Source organism: Mytilus trossulus, chromosome 7, assembly GCF_036588685.1.
Source record: "Mytilus trossulus isolate FHL-02 chromosome 7, PNRI_Mtr1.1.1.hap1, whole genome shotgun sequence".
Classification (NCBI taxonomy): domain Eukaryota; kingdom Metazoa; phylum Mollusca; class Bivalvia; order Mytilida; family Mytilidae; genus Mytilus; species Mytilus trossulus.
Genome location: NC_086379.1, coordinates 75,847,647 through 75,866,326, shown reverse-complemented (window position 1 = coordinate 75,866,326; position 18,680 = coordinate 75,847,647). Strand labels below are relative to the sequence as shown.

Sequence of the window (18,680 nt, the reverse complement as noted above, 5' to 3'; positions counted from 1 at the left end):
TTTTATAATTTATTTTTGATTTCACAAATTAATGTCAACTTTTTATAATCTATTTTTGAGAAACAATGTTAATGTCAAATGTTAACAATCTATTTTTGATTAAACATATTAATGCCAACTTTTTATAATCTATTTTGGAGTACCAATGTTAATGTCAACTTTTAAGGCAGCAGTCCTTTTGCGCCAATTACTGTTTTTCAGGGGTATCATTTGCGCCAAATTTCATTTTCAAAAAGTATCAATTGCGCCAATTTTCGGAACTCATTTGCGCCAATTTACCTGTACACACATCTATCATAAATATTAATGATTACTATATATTTATTCTTAAGGATGTCTGCTGGTCCTGTTTTTGAATTCTTGTCATATTTTCGATTTTCTCAGGTTTTATCCATCCAAATGTATTAAATTTCTTTTTACACGACACCCCACTTTTGTCTTCATAAATTTGTTCAATAGATCATTTAAGATTTAGTGATCCGGCGGCATGAAATCCTTGTTATTTTTTCTTGGTTTAAAGGGTAAAAAACAATTCCAATGTTAACAAATAGTAAAGTCTGAAGAAAACCCTTTTCCCGCCATTTTCTAAATGTCTCGTATTTTGAAAACTACACACGAGACTAATGATTTTATTACTTTATTTTGTTTAAATATCAAAGTTGTTTTCATTTTAAGCAACCACATGAAATCCTTGTTATTTTAAATTAGAGCAGCAGACATCCTTAATTTTGCCTCAAAAGGTATAACATGTTAGGAAATATTTCACCATAAATACAAGTTTCTGAAGAGAATTAAATGACTTAAGCAGTATTAGACAGTCAATGTACAAAGAGAGAATAAAAAATATAGCTTTGCTTAACAAAGATATGCCAATATAGAAACTAGAAGTGTTTGCTCTTTATGTTTTGGCCACAAAAGTTGATGAAACAGAACTTTTTTTCAACCATGTGTATGGGCTTTATTATTATCATGAACTATTTTTAACTATTTTATGGATTTCATGCTTCAATGTTTGTGTTTTTAAAAAATAAATAGAAGTTAAAAGCTACTACATACATTGTGTTACACTGCCGGTTTCAAGTCCGAATAAAGGAGTAAGGACGTAATTTTTTTTTAAACTGGCGCAATCGTATGTTTTATTTTTGGCGCAAATGATACCATCTAATTTTAAAACATGTGGCCCAAACGTAGCACTTGAGAAAAAAAGTTGTGGCGCAAAAGGACGCATTTTTGGCGCAAACGATTCTTTCCCACTTTTAATAATTGATTTTTGGATAACAGAGATTTAAGTCTCCCTTTGTTTATTGATACAAAAACAGTGGAAAACAACTTTGATATCAATGCATAGCTTTTACTGAATTTGATTCAATAAGTAACATAAGTATAAGATGATGACAAAATACTTAAACCATTTCTTATTTCCTATATAAAGTAATGTTTACTTTTTTCTTCAATCAGAGCTGGGTCGGATAGAAATCCACCTTATGCAAGTGTATTGACAATAGCTACCTGAATACAGCATTGCTATAAAGACTTCCTTCCATTGAAAGCATACCACAGATTACTAATGGATGAACATGGCATTCCATATCAAAAGCACTTTTCCAGATACTTACGGATGAACATGGCATTCCATATCAAAAGCACTTTTACACAGATCATAACACATATTGTAGGCATCAAGGGAAGATTCACCTATAAGATATAAAAAATATATATCAGATATGAAAATGCAACATTCATTCACATAAATCCACATATAGACCTTCTGTTGCAGAAAATTTCTATGAAAATCATTTCGAGAACACAGTGCATATTATACATATTCAATATGGTAACACACTTTTTTAAATGAATTTTTCATCCATTAAATGTACCTGAAATGTACCTGAAAATATAAAAATCTATAAAAATTAATTGGAGAACTATCCCTTTTTGTTTTGTTTTACAGTTTGTGGTCTATACTTTTCCCTAGTGATATGAATGAACATGACCTTCTATTGAATTTTAAGGCAACTCTTTTAAGTGTTTTTTTCTGTAATAAGATTTAAACTAACCATCATTTGTGTTTTTGCTTACTCTTCAGACATTTGTTTTTCTGCGAATTAGAACTGACCTTCCATTATTTTTTTGACCACCTCTTCAGACATCGGTTTTCCTGTGATTATATTGGGACTACACTTCTATTATTTTTTGGCAATCTCTTCAGACATTTGTTTTCCTGTGATAAGATAAGAACTAACCTTCTAATGTTATTTGGCCATCTCTTTGGACATTATTTTTTTGGTGAATTGTTACTAACCTTCTATTATTTTTTTGGCCATCTCTTCAGACATTGGTTTTCCTGTGATAGGATTAGAGCTGATGCTCATAAGGACTTCTGGTCTTGTTAACCATCGTCTCATCAACTTAGCCACCGTGAAAACAGCATCGACCTCAATGTTATACTGTCCTGATAACTCAGAATACTGTACTGTTGTCAACATCTGTTGTAAGCCATTACCAAACTGAACAAAAAGAGGAAGATCATACATCTTCTATGCCTGTTGAAGGCCATTACCAAACTAAACAAAAAGAGGAAGATCATACATCTTCTATGCTAGTTGCAGTCATTCTTATGTGTTTTTTTATTATATATTTTGTCATTTCAATGAGTACTTTTTAGCCAGAGTAGTAGGTCCGGTCAAGCCCAATTTTGGCCTCAAATTGTAGATTTATCTGATGAAAGATTTTAGATTTTAAGTGTGTACTTCAGTCAATTCAATTAGTTAATATGAAAGATTTAAATTAATTTCACTCAAATTCAAGCTTAAATATGAGAAATCTACCAATCATGCCATAATCATGATAATTTGTCACTTTTCAGATTGTTTTTGTCAAAAATGAAAGTGGCCGCATCTGTGTTCACTCCTCAACCTTCATATATGTATGTTATGTACTATCATCAAATACAATTTACATTTAAATATTTTAGAATGAACACAAATGTGGCCACTTTCATTTAAGACGATAACTGTCTAAAATTTAACTCAAATTCTAAAATTGTGAACATTTCAATAATTTAGCATGACTTAATGATGCCAGTACCCAATATATGTGAATTGCATTGACAAAAACAGCCCATATTTATGTAGCAGAAGTATTCTTCTTTCCAATAAATAGCTTAAAAGTTTACATTTTAATAATTTTGTAAAACTGCTATATTTTGGGGCCAAAAAGGGGTCTTACTGGACTTACTCCTTTGCCATAGTTGTCAGTTGTATTTGGTATGTGTGCATCTTTATAACACTTAAGTATATTATTAACTTACATTCTCAAATAATTCCTGTACATCATGAAATGTCATGTAGCCTGGCTCTGAAGGATGGGATGGAGGTATGACATTTAATCCCATGTATGAAAATGGCGTTGTTCCAATGAAGCTTCTTACTACAAAAGAAAATAAATGTGTAATTTGTGTGAAAATGTGCAATTTTTGGAATATTCATGAGAAAGATTTGGTTATGTAAGGTTTGAGACACATAAGGTTGCAGTGTTCTGTTGCATTTTGCATGATGCAGAGAGACAGTGAGTAGATTACCATAGCTGGATTTGGCAAAACTTTTAGGAAATTTGGTCCTCAATGCTCTTCAATTTCGTACTTTATTTGGCCTTTTAAATTTTTTTGGATTGGAGCGTCACTGATGAGTCTTTTGTAGACAAAACGCGTGTGTGGCGTATATACAAAATTTAGTCCTGGTAGCTGTAATGAGTTTATTTATATGAAACTTTTTACTAAGAATTTCCAATATGTTGTGTATTCCTAATAACATATGAAAACAGATTTTACTTGCCCTAAAATCTCTCCATTTGTGTCAGGTTTATCACACATTATTTGTTAAGTAGATATAAGAAGATGTGGTATGAGTGCCAATGAGACAACTTTCTTATTTATGTCACAATTTGTAAACATAACCCATAATAGGTCAAAGTACCGTCTTAAACACAGAGCTTGGCATGCTTTTGCTCTTGAACACAGAGCTTGGTATGCTTTTGCTTTTCAACACAGAGCTTGGCATGCTTTTGTTTTTCAACACAGAGCTTGGCATGCTTTTGTTTTTCAACACAGAGCTTGGCATGCTTTTGCTTTTTAACACAGAGCTTGGCATGCTTTTGCTGTTCAACACAGAGCTTGTCATGTTTTTGCTATTCAACACAGAGCTTGGCATGCCTTTGCTTTTCAACACAGAGATTGGCATGCTTTTGGTTTTCAACACAGAGCTTGGCATGTTTTTGCTTTTCAACACAGAGCTTGGCATGTTTTTGCTTTTCAACACAGAGATTGGCATGCTTTTGCTTTTCAACACAGGGCTTGGCATGCCTTTGCTTTTCAACACAGAGCTTGGCATGCCTTTTGCTTTTCAACCTTGTGACACCAGATTAATACACATTTTATTACATACATCGACCTGGCTCCATCCAGGCTGTTTTTCTTTTGCCTTTTCTGTTGTATGGATCAATATAGAAAGTGCTGATATATGAACCTACAATATTCAATCATAAACTTAACTTATCATCAATTGTTCATTTCCTCTTTTAAAATGAATCTTGAAGGACAATTATGATGTTGCATAAATAATTTACTACTTTTGCGTAATTCTGAAGAACAAAGAGATTCATCTAACCATTTAAAAGACAGATAATTGAAGACACTGGCACTTTAAACCATCCCTTGAGGACGACCTTGATAGGTGATAACGGTTCTGCACCAAATATCTCTCAGAGGTGTAAATTATCTTGAAGTTGATAATCAATTATTAATAATTTTATTCTAAAAATCCAATTTCCTTTTTACATTAGGAAAATATTAGATTTGATAAATTTGTGATAAGTCACATATTTCCTATCAACCTATCCAGAATCTTTCCAAGAGATAAAAACATTGGTTTCTTGGCAGGTAATAAATAAATTATCAGTTTTATAAAAAATGAAGCTCTAGCAGTGCAGAGCACAAGCCCTTAAAAAGGTCACAACAAGGTGATAGCATGATATTCTACAATACACTTATATCATTTCATTATAGTGTTTCTGTTGATCAAAAATATAATTCTTTGAAATTTTTAGAAGTAAAACATGATTTTGTTTGTTCAAACGTAATATTGCAACATCAATAATATATTTTAAAGCTATTTTTCTGATATTACATAACATCTTAAAATTTCTTGTAAAATTTTTGTCATAATAGAAAATATCTGACACCACAATGGAAAAGTGATATTGTGTGACATCAACAGTTCAAGTGAAATAGATTCTCGGGTCAAGTGAAACAGAATTTGAACAATGAAAAAGGGGTAGGGCTGTATAATCTTGAAAATGTCAATAAGTTTGCATACTAATTTTCATTGACTTAAAATTAGCAGTTAATCTTAAACTGATCTAATCACAAACTAATACATTCAAACTAAGCAAAAGTTTCAAAGTCAATAAAAGGGGTCTCATTGGGGGGGTTCTGATCCTGGATTCCACTTAATGTTTTGTCAGATTCCCGTACCCCACTTACACTATGTATGTAAGCAATTCTCATTTTTTGGTAATTTTCCGTGTCCCGCTAGACTTCATTTCTCGTTTTCACGGCACAATAATTTGACTTTCACGTGTCACACTTACAAAAAATCGGCAATCCCGCGTCACCCTTAGACCCCAATGAGACACACTATAAACCATGACTGAGGGGAAGGGGCCAAATAATCTACATGAAAATAAAATATGCGAAATTCTACCACTAGTGGTGTCCCATTAAATAGACCTAATCACCAACTTATACATTATTGACTCTGCTGTGACTGCTGCAAGGGGAAACAGCATACCTATGTTTCTCATATTGACTCCGTCAAGGCGAGACAAAAAGAATGTTAATAGGATACATTTCACCTGATTGAAGAACACAATGAGGAAAGCCCAATATATATCAATACATGACATACCATCTTTGTCCAGGATATTATACACCCAAACATCCTCATGCCATACTGGAACTTCTTTGTTCTCCTGAAATAATGATAAAGAAAAAAGGTTCAAAAGATGATATCAGTTTGGATGAGAAAATACAAAACAATACTATTCAGCATTAGCTAATTGAAGAAAAGTAAACAATCAGAGGTTGTTCTAACAAACACTGTGCTGATCTGTAGAGGTAGAAATGACATTTCAAAACATGGAAAAAAAGAAGTCAAGGAATTCAGTAGAGTTACAGTATTCATTAATTAAATCCAGAATTTTATTACAAAACAAAATAAAAATATGTTTGTATAAGTTATTTTTTTATAAAAGGTTTATAAATACTACTAAATATGAAGGAGGTTAGTAATGACCTTTTATGTCAGGCATCAAACGGTAATTTTTGGCTAGAATAAGCGTCAAATTAATTAAAATTTTACCATGATTTGTCAAAATAGCCATGTTGTGTTTTGTCAGCGTTATGGGCTTTGCTCATTGTTGAAGGCCATACAGTGACCTATACCTGTTTCTGTTTGTGTCATTTTGGTCTTTTGTGGATAGTTGTCTCATTGGCAATCATACCACATTTTCTTTTTTATACCATTATTTTTGGAAATCATAAGAAAAGTGTACATTTTATCACCATGCATCTATGCATCTAAAATTACCATTTGGCAAGAACTTTTACCCGTTATTCATCCTGATGGTACCCTCATTACGACCTTCAAGGCTTCATGAAGAAGATGAATTATAATTTGTAATCAGGATAGATGCAGTAAGGAGTAAGAATCCGTTTTGACACTAACTGTAAAATGTTCAATATTATAAACTTGTGGATCACTAGGCTTATGTCAGAGGAGGTATCAGGATACCTTGAACCAGTCATATATCTTATATTATGACTCTGTTGAAGTGATGATTTTTTATTAACCAGACAGAGACATTGTGACTAAAATTCTGAAGGTAAGACAGTCACACTTTGAAAACAGGACTAGTTTTAAGACTGAACTAGTTTTAAGACTTACTGTAAATTCAGAAATTATCACATGCATTTATTATTGCAATTGTTAAAGTATGGACAAACAATATTATTTCACTTATTACAATTTCAGGAAAATCTGCCAACAGATATATGTATCAGGTATTAGAATGCAAATTCTTGTTACTGAGATACTTACTCAGCTTATTATTTGCATTACTAAAAACCTCACAAATAATGTCTGAATTAAGAAATAATTCATGGCAGCCGTAGATTTGTTTCATTTAACCATGGGTTGGGCATTTATATTCGATTATTTTATCCATGCTTAATGAATTTGTTGATTTTAATTTTGCTGAACACTTTTGCTTTAACAATTTCTCTTTATCTTTGATATTTTCTGCAATTGAACCCATTGTCATACTACTGGTATAATTGTCATACTACTGGTATAATTGTCATACTACTGGTATAATTGTCATACTACTGGTATAATTGTCATACTACTGGTATAATTGTCATACTACTGGTATAATTGTCATACTACTGGTATAATTATCATACTACTGGTATAATTGTCATACAACTGGTATAATTGTCATACTACTGGTATAATTGTCATACTACTGGTATAATTGTCATACTACTGGTATAATTGTACTACATTTGTACTGGTATAATTGTCATACTACTGGTATAATTGTCATACTACTGGTATAATTGTCATACTACCGGTACTGGTATAATTGTCATACTACCGGTACTGGTATAATTGTCATACTACTGGTATAATTGTCATACTATCGGTACTGGTATAATTGTCATACTACTGGTATAATTGTCATACTACTGGTATAATTGTCATACTACTGGTATAATTTCACTAAACTACAAACCTGAAACTGTATATGAAATAACTTGGAACATAAATCCAATAATCCCTTCAAAACTAATGGCGCTGGAAAGTATTCTCTCACTCCATCAGCATTTAATCTGCAATAAATAAGTAATACATGTACAACTAAATGTTCATCTTTAGAAAAATTCCATCCTTCAACAATCTCTTGAGAGTCAGATACTGACAAGAAATGTCATTAGTAAGGAGTTCTATCCTTCAACAATTTCTTGAGAGTCAGATACTGACAAGAAATGTCATTAGTAAGGATTTCTATCCTTCAACAATTTCTTGAGAATCAGATACTGACAAGAAATGTCATTAGTAAGGAGTTCTATCCTTCAATAATCTCTATAGAGTCAGATACTGACAAGAAATGTCATTAGTAAGGAGTTCTATCCTTCAACAATTTCTTGAGAGTCAGATACTGACAAGAAATGTCATTAGTAAGGAGTTCTATCCTTCAACAATTTGTTGAGAGTCAGATACTGACAAGAAATGTCATTAGTAATGAGTTCTATCCGTCAATAATCTCTATAGAGTCAGATACTGACAAGAAATGTCATTAGTAAGGAGTTCTATCCTTCAACAATTTGTTGAGAGTCAGATACTGACAAGAATTGTCATTAGTAAGGAGTTCTATCCTTCAATAATCTCTATAGAGTCAGATACTGACAAGAAATGTCATTAGTAAGGAGTTCTATCCTTCAACAATTTCTTGAGAGTCAGATACTGACAAGAAATGTCATTATTAAGGAGTTCTATCCTTCAACAATTTGTTGAGAGTCAGATACTGACAAGAAATGTCATTAGTAAGGAGTTCTATCCTTCAACAATTTCTTGAGAGTCAGATACTGACAAGAAATGTCATTAGTAAGGAGTTCTATCCTTCAACAATTTGTTGAGAGTCAGATACTGACAAGAAATGTCATTAGTAAGGAGTTCTATCCTTCAATAATCTCTATAGAGTCAGATACTGGCAAGAAATGTCATTAGTAAGGAGTTCTATCCTTCAATAATCTCTATAGAGTCAGATACTGACAAGAATTGTCATTAGTAAGGAGTTATGTTATTTTCTGAATGATAGAACAGCAACATTTCAGCAATAGCTTCTTTAGAAATCTTGAATTTCACACAAAAAATACAGTCATATAATTACTCAAATCAAATCAAAACTAAAACTGCAGGTGTTGACCTGCTAATAAAACCAGATTGCATTCTTGTCCTGCTAATAAAGCATGTTTGCATGCATCACTCTACTAATAAAACAAGTTTGCATATGTTATCATATTAATAAAATAAGTTTTCATTTGTTGTCTTGCTAATAAGACAAGATTGCATACATTGTCCTGCTTATAAAACAAGATTGCATGCATAATCCTGATAAGCACACTCACACTGATAATTGAAAGTATGACAAAAATGTTTCAAAAGTGCTCAAATGATACTAAGACTGCCAAGATGATGACAATATATACAGTCAGTCTGTTCCACAATACTTGATAAAAGAGTAATGAAAAATATCTAGTTTATTCAACATACTAATTTCAAAGTATTGATAAGCGAGGGTAGGTGTCTGACAGAATGAGATCTGAGTAGAAACTAATCTTTCAACTCAACACTGTCAACCTGCTGACAAAATATGAAATCATTCTGTTCAGAAGTTAACTTACAAAAGAGTGGTGAAAAGTTTTAAGTCCATTCAACATATCAAAATATTCAAAAACGGATAAAAATATATTCATGAACAAAATCTCATGTATCAAAAAAGTTCAATAAAGGCTTACTGCTGATTAAAACTTTATTAAGTATATCTCTCCCCTCAAAACAAATGAAATGAGTTGTTAGGGTAAATGCCAGAGCAAACTATAATTTTACCATTTTTTTTTTTCAAAAACAACTTATTTTTACAATATGCTGCATTAAATGTAATCGGACATCCTGCAACTATCAAGGTCTACTATGAAACAAAGTTTATTTGAAAATAGGCTACCCTCCCCCTTTTCACTGCACAATAAAAATTCTACCATTTTGCATTAACCATTATATCATAGTATATCCAATCAAGACAACACCCTCATGTGTGAATCAAATACATGCAGTATGGAATATTCCAAAACAAAATATATAATATCAACATTTATAATTAAACAATGACGGAACTAAACAGAATTGTCCATGGCATATCAATTAGCGGCTACAACTTTTAAGTTATTTGGAAGGTAGGTGTCATTGCTTTCTTCTTCCTCAAAACCAACAATTATCACATCCAAAATTAAATTTAAAGATTTATGTTGCATCAAAAGTTAAAGTGTCAAACAAAAAAAATAATTTCTAAATAGGTTCATTGATTAGTTCATGTTTGCTTCATGTCCAGTGGTAAATATTTCATTCAAATGCAATTTGTTTGGAAAGATAATTGTCATTGGATGTTGACAAACATTTGGAGATTCCAAGTTTTACCAGTCAGAAACAAGGAAAGCTATATTTTTGAATTCCAAATTATTTTGGTATGTAATTTTTTAAACAAATAAGGCACATTTTGTCCATCAATATCTACTTTCTGTCAATATTCAAATCATTCAGAAGCATAAATATGTCTAGTTTTTATGTTTGAAATAGGGAGTATACCTATAACCCCACATTGTTTTGATACCAAAGACAATGTTACAGTTTCTTTGAATCTTCATTTATTGAATTTCTAAGCTAATATATTTAACCAAAATTGATTTTATTTTAATATGTGGCATAAGAATAGATATAACTCCCAAATTTATATACAGGACAAATACAAATAAACAATTTATGCAATAGGAAGGATGAGTATCAGTTTTGTTCAAATTCAAAAATACATACAGACAATTCACACATCTTCCTTTTGTATATGTTTTAAATACCATACATACGTCAAAAAGTTAAATTGGTGACTAATAGCGTCTCAACATTGTTATTAAAATTGAGAATGGAAATGGGGAATGTGTCAAAGAGACAACAACCCGACCAAATAAAAAAACACAACAGCAGAAGGTCACCAACAGGTCTTCAATGTATCGAGAAATTCCTGCACCCGGAGGTGTCCTTCAGCTGGCCCCTAAACAAATATATACTAGTTTAGTGATAATGAACGCCATACTAATTTCCAAATTGTACACAAGAAACTAAAATTAAAATAATACAAGACTAACAAAGGCCAGAGGCTCCTGACTTGGGACAGGCGCAAAAATGCGGCAGGGTTAAACATGTTTGTGAGATCTCAACCCTCCCCCTTTACCTCTAACCAATGTAGAAAAGTAAACGCATAACAATATGCACATTAAAAGAGAAGTCCAAGTCTGATGTCAAAAGATGTAACCAAAGAAAATAAACAAAATGACAATAATACATAAATAACAACAGACTACTAGCGGTTAACTAACATGCCAGCTCCAGACTTCAATTAAACTGACTGAAAGATTATGAACATCAGGCACAATCCTTCCCGTTAGGGGTTTAGTTTCATACCATCATAACATATATGAGAAGAACATAACCCGTGTCATGCCAACAACTATTTTTAGAATAAATGTGTTTAGTTCTGACGCAAAGACCTTATCAGTGACTCAATATTAACACATAAATATGCAATCTTTAATGACTTGACAACAGTACCGTAACTATATCCCTTCTTAATAAGTCTATTCAAAAGTTTTGTAAGTTTCTGAGGTGAATACTGACACCTTTGTGCTTTATAAAGAATATTTCCATAAAAAATTGGATGTGAAATACCTGAACGTATGAGAAGTCTGCATGTTGAGCTATATTTAGGAATGATGTCTTTATACCGATGATAAAATTTAGTAAATGTTTTGACTAGTTTGTGATATCGAAAACCCTGGTGTAATAATTTTTCAGTAATACATAAATTTCTCTCGTTAAAATCTAAAACATTGTTACATACACGAGTGAAATCAACAAGTTGAGATATATAAACACCGTAAGATGGTGACAAGGGAACGTCACCATCTAAAAACGGATAATTAACGATAGGAAATGAAAAATCATCCCTTTTATCATAAATTTTAGTATTCAGCTTTCCAGTTGATATAGATATCAAGATCGAGGAAAGGGCAGTGGTAATTGTTAGTATTAGCTTTATTTAAAGTAAGTTCAGCAGGATAAATTTCGTTGATATACATACTGAAGTCCTCATTATTGAGAGCCAAAATATCATCCAAATATCTATAAGTATTATTAAATTTGTTTATCAGATGTTGTTTTGATGGGTCTTTGCTTATTTTTGTCATAAATTGTAACTCATAACAATACAAAAAGAGGTCCGCAATAAGTGGTGCACAGTTAGTCCCCATTGGAATTCCGATAATCTGACGATATACGGAATCCCCAAAGCGAACAAAAATATTATCTAGTAAAAATTTAAGGGCATATATAGTATCAAAGCATGTCCAATTAACATAGTTTTTTTGTTTATTGCTACTAAAAAATGACCTAAAAGAGTTTGAACATATATATTCACATTCTGATTTTTTGAATGCCCATTTAATTAGGTGTGTGAATTTTTTCTTAATGAGAATGTGAGGCAATGTGGTATACAGGGTAGAAAAATCAAAACTTTGAACAGATTCAAAAATTGGTGACTAACAGCGTCTCAACATTGTTATTGATTGCATTGATGATTCAGATTATATATATATATGTAAACAACACTTAGTAATTTTAAAATCAGAACACAATAACAAGCAGACCATCAAACAAAAATACTTTCAACATTATAAATTTCACGTTCAATCACCCAGCAAAATCTCACATGCTTAATTTAGTACAAATGTATTAACACTTCTAGTTCTACAGTGTTAATGCTGTTTTTGAACACAACAAGGTTCCTACTATGAATAGACTACCTATAATAACCAAAAGTCAAAATCTCAAACTCACCGAAATATGCTTGTTTTATACAAAATTTGGGTTTATTAGAAGTTAACATACATGTATGATATGGACACTCCTTTAATATGAGCATTTTTAAAATTTTGGAAATAAAATTTTGATCATCAGTTTTTTGTTTTTATGTTATTTTTGCATGACATTTAACTCAAACTGTAAAATACTTTTTGGGTTGCTGTTGCACTTCATTCTACATGTCTAACAAATATATAACCAGATGCTCTGCAGGGTGCCGCTTTATACGACCGCAGAGGTCGAATCCTGAACAGTTGGGGCAAGTATGGACACAACACTTAAACTTGATACAGCTCTGAATTTGGATTGTGATTAAATAGTTGACACAACACAGGTTTCTGACACAGAATGAATGTGGTCTAAGAACTTAAACTTAAAAACTTAAATTTTTTAAATTGGACATTTACCTTTTATGGTCCAATATCCAAAATCAACATACATGGTTAGATTCAGCATATCATAGAACCCCAATAATTCAATTTTTGATGAAATCAAATATTGTTCAATTTAAGACCCTTTAGACCTCAGTGTGGACCAATTTGATAACCAGGCCCAAATATTAAAAATCTAAATACATAGTTAGATTCAGCATATTGAAGAACCCCATATACTAGTATTCATTTTTTGTTGAAATCAAACAAAAGTTTAATTTTTTACCCTTTGGACCTTAATGTAGAACAATTTGAACCAGATGCTCCGCAGGGCGTAGCTTTATACGACCGCAGAGGTTGAACCCTGAACGGTTGGGGCAAGTATGGACACAACATTCAAGCTGGATTCCGCTCTAAATTTGGATTGTGATTAAATAGTTGACACAGCATAGGTTTCTGACACAGAATGAATGTATTCAAATGAACTTATAATTTTTGTTTTCTCTTAGAGCAATTCACTATGCTGTTGAATATTAATCCTCTCAAAAAAATGTTTGAAGAAATTTTCTTTTTATTTATGAAATTTCAAATGAGAAAAATTTAACCCAATTTTTTATTCACATTCCCTTATTCCAAAACTAATTTCAATTAAAATATTCTAATGGAGTTTGCAACAATTACTACTCATTTAAATACATGATGTAAAAAAACTGCTTGTTATCACTGAATGGTAAAGATTATTTAAATTTATCAGTTGGTAGTAAAAAGTGAATATACATTGTATATTGTATATAACAAAGATTTAAGTTGATTCTGGACAAAGAAAGATAACTCCAATTAAAAAAAATTCTTGCAGATATTTCTTGCTTACTATACTGGACAAAGAAAGATAACTCTTAATTAAAAAAAAAAAATGCTATTTCACAATATTGTGAAATTAGATATTTCTTGCCATTGCACAATACTGTGCAATTGAAAAGACTTAATATAATAATTTTAGATCCTGATTTGGACCAACTTGAAAACTGGGCCCATAATAAAAAATCTAAGTACATGTTTAGATTCAGCATATCAAAGAGGCCCAAAAATTTAATTTTTGTTAAAATCAAACTTAGTTTAATTTTGGACCCTTTGCACTTTAATTTAGACCAATTTTAAAACTGGACCAAAAATTAAAAATCTACATACACAGTTAGATTTGGCATATCAAAGAACCCCAATTATTCAATTTTTGATGAAATCAAACAAAGTTTAATTTTGGACCCCGATTTGGGCCAACTTGAAAACTGGGCCAATAAGTATAGATTATCGGGTTTTCTACACATTGATATCGTAAAATATCAGCCGCGAGCCACAATGTGAACCTTTTTGGCGAGTGAGCGTAGCGAACGAGTTAAAAAGTTTCATATTGTGTCGAGCGGCTGATATTTTACGATATCTATACGTAGAAAACCCGATTATCTATTTATCGTTTTATTAATGGTCTTGTTTCGTCTCCCTAAGACAGTTTTACGCTTGACGAAAGCAAGCTTGATAACGTCTCCTCTCGCATTATGACGTCGCTGATAACTTCTCCTCTAACATTGTGACGTCGCTGATAATGCCTGGTCTCGTTTTGAAGTTTTGATACGAGAATTACTGAGCGACAGAGCAGAGTGATATAGGCGTAGGGAAGGACGATAATCAATAATCTAAGTACATTTTTAGATTCAGCATATCAAAGAGGCCCAAGAATTTAATTTTTGTTAAAATCAAACTTAGTTTAATTTTGGACCCTTTGCACTTTAATTTAGACCAATTTTAAAACTGGACCAAAAATTAAAAATCTACATACACAGTTAGATTTGGCATATCAAAGAACCCCAATTATTCAATTTTGATGAAATCAAACAAAGTTTAATTTTGGACCCTTTGGGCCCCTTTTTCCTTAACTGTTGGGACCAAAACTTCCAAAATCAATACCAACCTTCCTTTTATAGTCATAAACCTTGTGTTTAAATTTCATAGATTTCTATTTACTTATACTAACGCTATGGTGCGAAAACCAAGAAAAATGCTTATTTGGGTCCCTTTTTGGCCCCTAATTCTTAAACTGTTGAGACCGAAACTCCCAAAATCAATACCAACCTTCCTTTTGTGGTCATAAACATTGTCTTTAAATTTCATTGATTTCTATTTACTTTAACTAAAGTTATAGTGGGAAAACCAAGAAAATGCTTATTTGGGCCCTTTTTGGCCCCTAATTCCTAAAATGTTGGGACCAAAACTCCCAAAATCAATACCAGCCTTCCTTTTATGGTCATAAACCTTGTGTTAAAATTTCATAGATTTCTATTCACTTTTACTAAAGTTAGAGTGCGAAAACTAAAAGTATTCGGACGACGACGACGACGACGCCAACGTGATAGCAATATACAACGAAATTTTTTTCAAAATTTGCGGTCGTATAAAAAGGGACAATACTGTGCAATTGAATATTTCTTGCTATTGTGCAAAACTGTGCAATTGAAAATTTCTTGCTATAGTGCAATATTGTGCAATTAGATATTTCTTGCTATTGCACAATACTGTGCAATTGAAAATGTCTTGCTATTGCACAATACTGTGCAATTGAAGCTTCTTGCTATTGTGCAATACTGTGCAATTGAAAATTTCTTGCTATTGCACAATACTGTGCAATTGAAAATTTCTTGCTATTGTGCAAAACTGTGCAATTGAAAATTTCTTGCTATAGTGCAATATTGTGCAATGAGATATTTCTTGCTATTGCACAATACTGTGCAATTGAAAATGTCTTGCTATTGCACAATACTGTGCAATTGAAGCTTCTTTCTATTGTGCAATACTGTGCAATTGAAAATTTCTTGCTATTGCACAATACTGTGCAATTGAAAATTTCTTGCTATTGTGCAATACTGTGCAATTGAAAATGTCTAGCTTTTGCACAATACTTAATATAATAATTTTGGACCCCAATTTAGACCAAATTGAAAACTGGGCCCATAACCAAAATTTGAAGTACATGTGTAGATTCAGCACATCAAAGAACCCAAAGAATTTTTTGTTAAAATCAAGCTCAGTTTAATTTTGGACCCTTTGGACCTTAATGTAGACCAATTTGAAAACAGGCCCAAAAATTAAAAATCTGAATAAACGATTAGATTTGGCATATCAAAGAACTCCAATAATTCATTTTTTGATAAAATCAAACAAAATTTAATTTTGGCCACTTTTGGCCCCTAATTCGTTGGGACCAAAACCCCCAAAACCAATCCCAACCTTCCTTTTGTGGTCATTAACCTTGTGTTATAATTTCATAGATTTCTATTAACTTATACTAAAGTTATTGTGCAAAAACCAAGAAAAATGCTTATTTGGGACCTGTTTTTGGCCCCTTATTCCTAAACTGTTGGAACTAAAAATCCCAAAATCAATCCCAACCTTTCTTTTGTGGTCATAGACCTTATGTTAAAATGTCTTAGATTTCTGTTTATGTATCTTAAGGTTAATGTGCAAAAACCAAGAAAAATGCTTATTTTGGCCTTTTTTGGCCCCTAATTCCTAAACTGTTGGGACTAAAACACCCCAAATCAATGTGATACCAATATACAACCAAAATTTTTTCAATTTTTGCGGTTGTATAAAACAATTTACAGATCCTCCTACAGATTTGTTAAATATGATTCATATGTTAAAAATGTAAATTAGCGACAAATAGTGTAAAACAATAGCTATATACTGCTTCAATGATTCATACAATGTTTGTAAACAATGGTTTTAAATAGTAACAAAAATATGACCAACAATTGTGGGCTACAACCTCAGATATTGTCTACATAAACAAAAGGAGTGATCACTCTGAAATGTCTGGCCTGCATTAATTACTATTAATATTCTTATGATTGTGATAAATAAGTGACATATAAATGATCGTTGTGATTATGTTGTGATCATTTCATTACAGAATATCATAACAAAGTCAGACAGAGAGGGCATAAATCTCTTTATGAAAGACACAGAAATAACATCCACCTTCTAAAACTTTTAACACATTGAAGGCTACTTTATTCCAAATACTTCTACTAAACCTATATATCATAACTGAATTTTTTCTTGGAAATCGTTTTGAGTTTGTACCAGCTGACAAAGCAGCCAATAATGTCATCTCTGTCAAAAAGAAGATTACAAATTTTAAAAACATTTATACCCACGACTTCTACTGAAGAAAAGATTGCAGACAAAAAATTTAACAATGACAACAGTGAAAGCTACTTTATAACACCACAAGGTAAAGACGTAGTCTAACTAAATAAAAAAACTTCATAATCACTACTACATAATCCTAATAAACTGGGGTAACCAACTATAAATACTGTCTTTATTTTACAATTCCTTTTTTAGTTATTAAAATACAAAGTAGACTGGATAGCTTTTTACTTTTACCTTTGTACATTTGGGAATAAAATATGTATGGATTATAGGGTTTTCTTCACATTGATATTTTAAAATATCAGCCATGTGCCACATTTGAACCTTTTTAGCAAGTGAGCTACAATATCTATACAAAAACTAGAGGCTCTAAAGAGCCTGTGTCGCTCACCTTGGTATATGAGAATATTCAAAAAAGGATCCAGATGGATTCGTGACAAAATTGTGTTTTGGTGATGGTGATGTGCTTGTAGATCAAACTTTACTGAACATTCTTGCTGCGTACATATATCACCATCTATAATGATTGGCCCAGTAGTTTCAGTTGAAAGTGTTAGTAAAAATTTACAAATTTTATGAAAATTGTTAAAAATTGACTATCGATTTGTCTGAAATTTTCAGGGCAGATAGATCTTGACATGATAAACAATTTTTACCCCATGCCAGTTTTGCTCTTAATGCTTTTGTTTTTGAGTTATAAGCCAAAAACTGCATTTTACCCCATGTTCTATTTTTAGCCATGGTCGCCATCTTGGTTGGTTTGACGGGTCAACGGACACAATTTTTAAACTAGATACCCCAATGATGATTGTGGCCAAGTTTGGTTAAATTTGGCCCAGTAGTTTCAGAGGAGAAGATTTTTGTAAAAGATTACCGGGTAATAAGATTTACGAAAAATGGTTAAAAATTGACTATAAAGGGCAATAACTCCTAAAGGGGTCATTTGACCATTTCGGTCATGTTGACTTATTTGTAAATCTTATTTTGCTGAACATTATTGCTGTTTACAGTTTATATCTATCTATAATATTATTCAAGATAATAACCAAAAACAGCAAAATTTCCTTAAAATTACCAATTTAGGGGTAGCAACCCAACAACAGGTTGTTAGATTCATCTGAAATTTTCAGAGCAGATAGATCTTGACCTTATAAACAAGTTTTCCCCATGTCAGAATTGCTCTAAATGCTTTGGTTTTTGAGTTATAAGCCAAAAACTGCATTTTACCCCTATGTTCTATTTTTAGCCATGGCGGCCATCTTGGTTGGTTGACCGGGTCACCGGACACAATTTT

General features: G+C 31.9%; 1 protein-coding gene across 2 annotated transcripts in view; it reads right to left on the bottom strand.

The window, feature by feature from the left end:
* LOC134725822 (uncharacterized) overlaps positions 1-18,680 on the bottom strand; it is a 72,729-nt gene that overhangs the window by 5,284 nt on the left and 48,765 nt on the right. The window contains exons 10-16 of one of the 2 annotated variants that reach the window (XM_063590014.1): positions 7,852-7,948; positions 5,964-6,027; positions 4,443-4,523; positions 3,311-3,429; positions 2,544-2,564; positions 2,303-2,486; positions 1,617-1,695 (exon numbers count right to left, since the gene is read on the bottom strand). In XM_063590014.1, the coding sequence (XP_063446084.1) occupies positions 1,617-1,695; positions 2,303-2,486; positions 2,544-2,564; positions 3,311-3,429; positions 4,443-4,523; positions 5,964-6,027; positions 7,852-7,948 (645 nt within the window). Of the gene's footprint in view, positions 1-1,616; positions 1,696-2,302; positions 2,508-2,543; positions 2,565-3,310; positions 3,430-4,442; positions 4,524-5,963; positions 6,028-7,851; positions 7,949-18,680 lie in introns of both variants that reach the window. The other variant, XM_063590013.1, reaches the window with a different exon arrangement.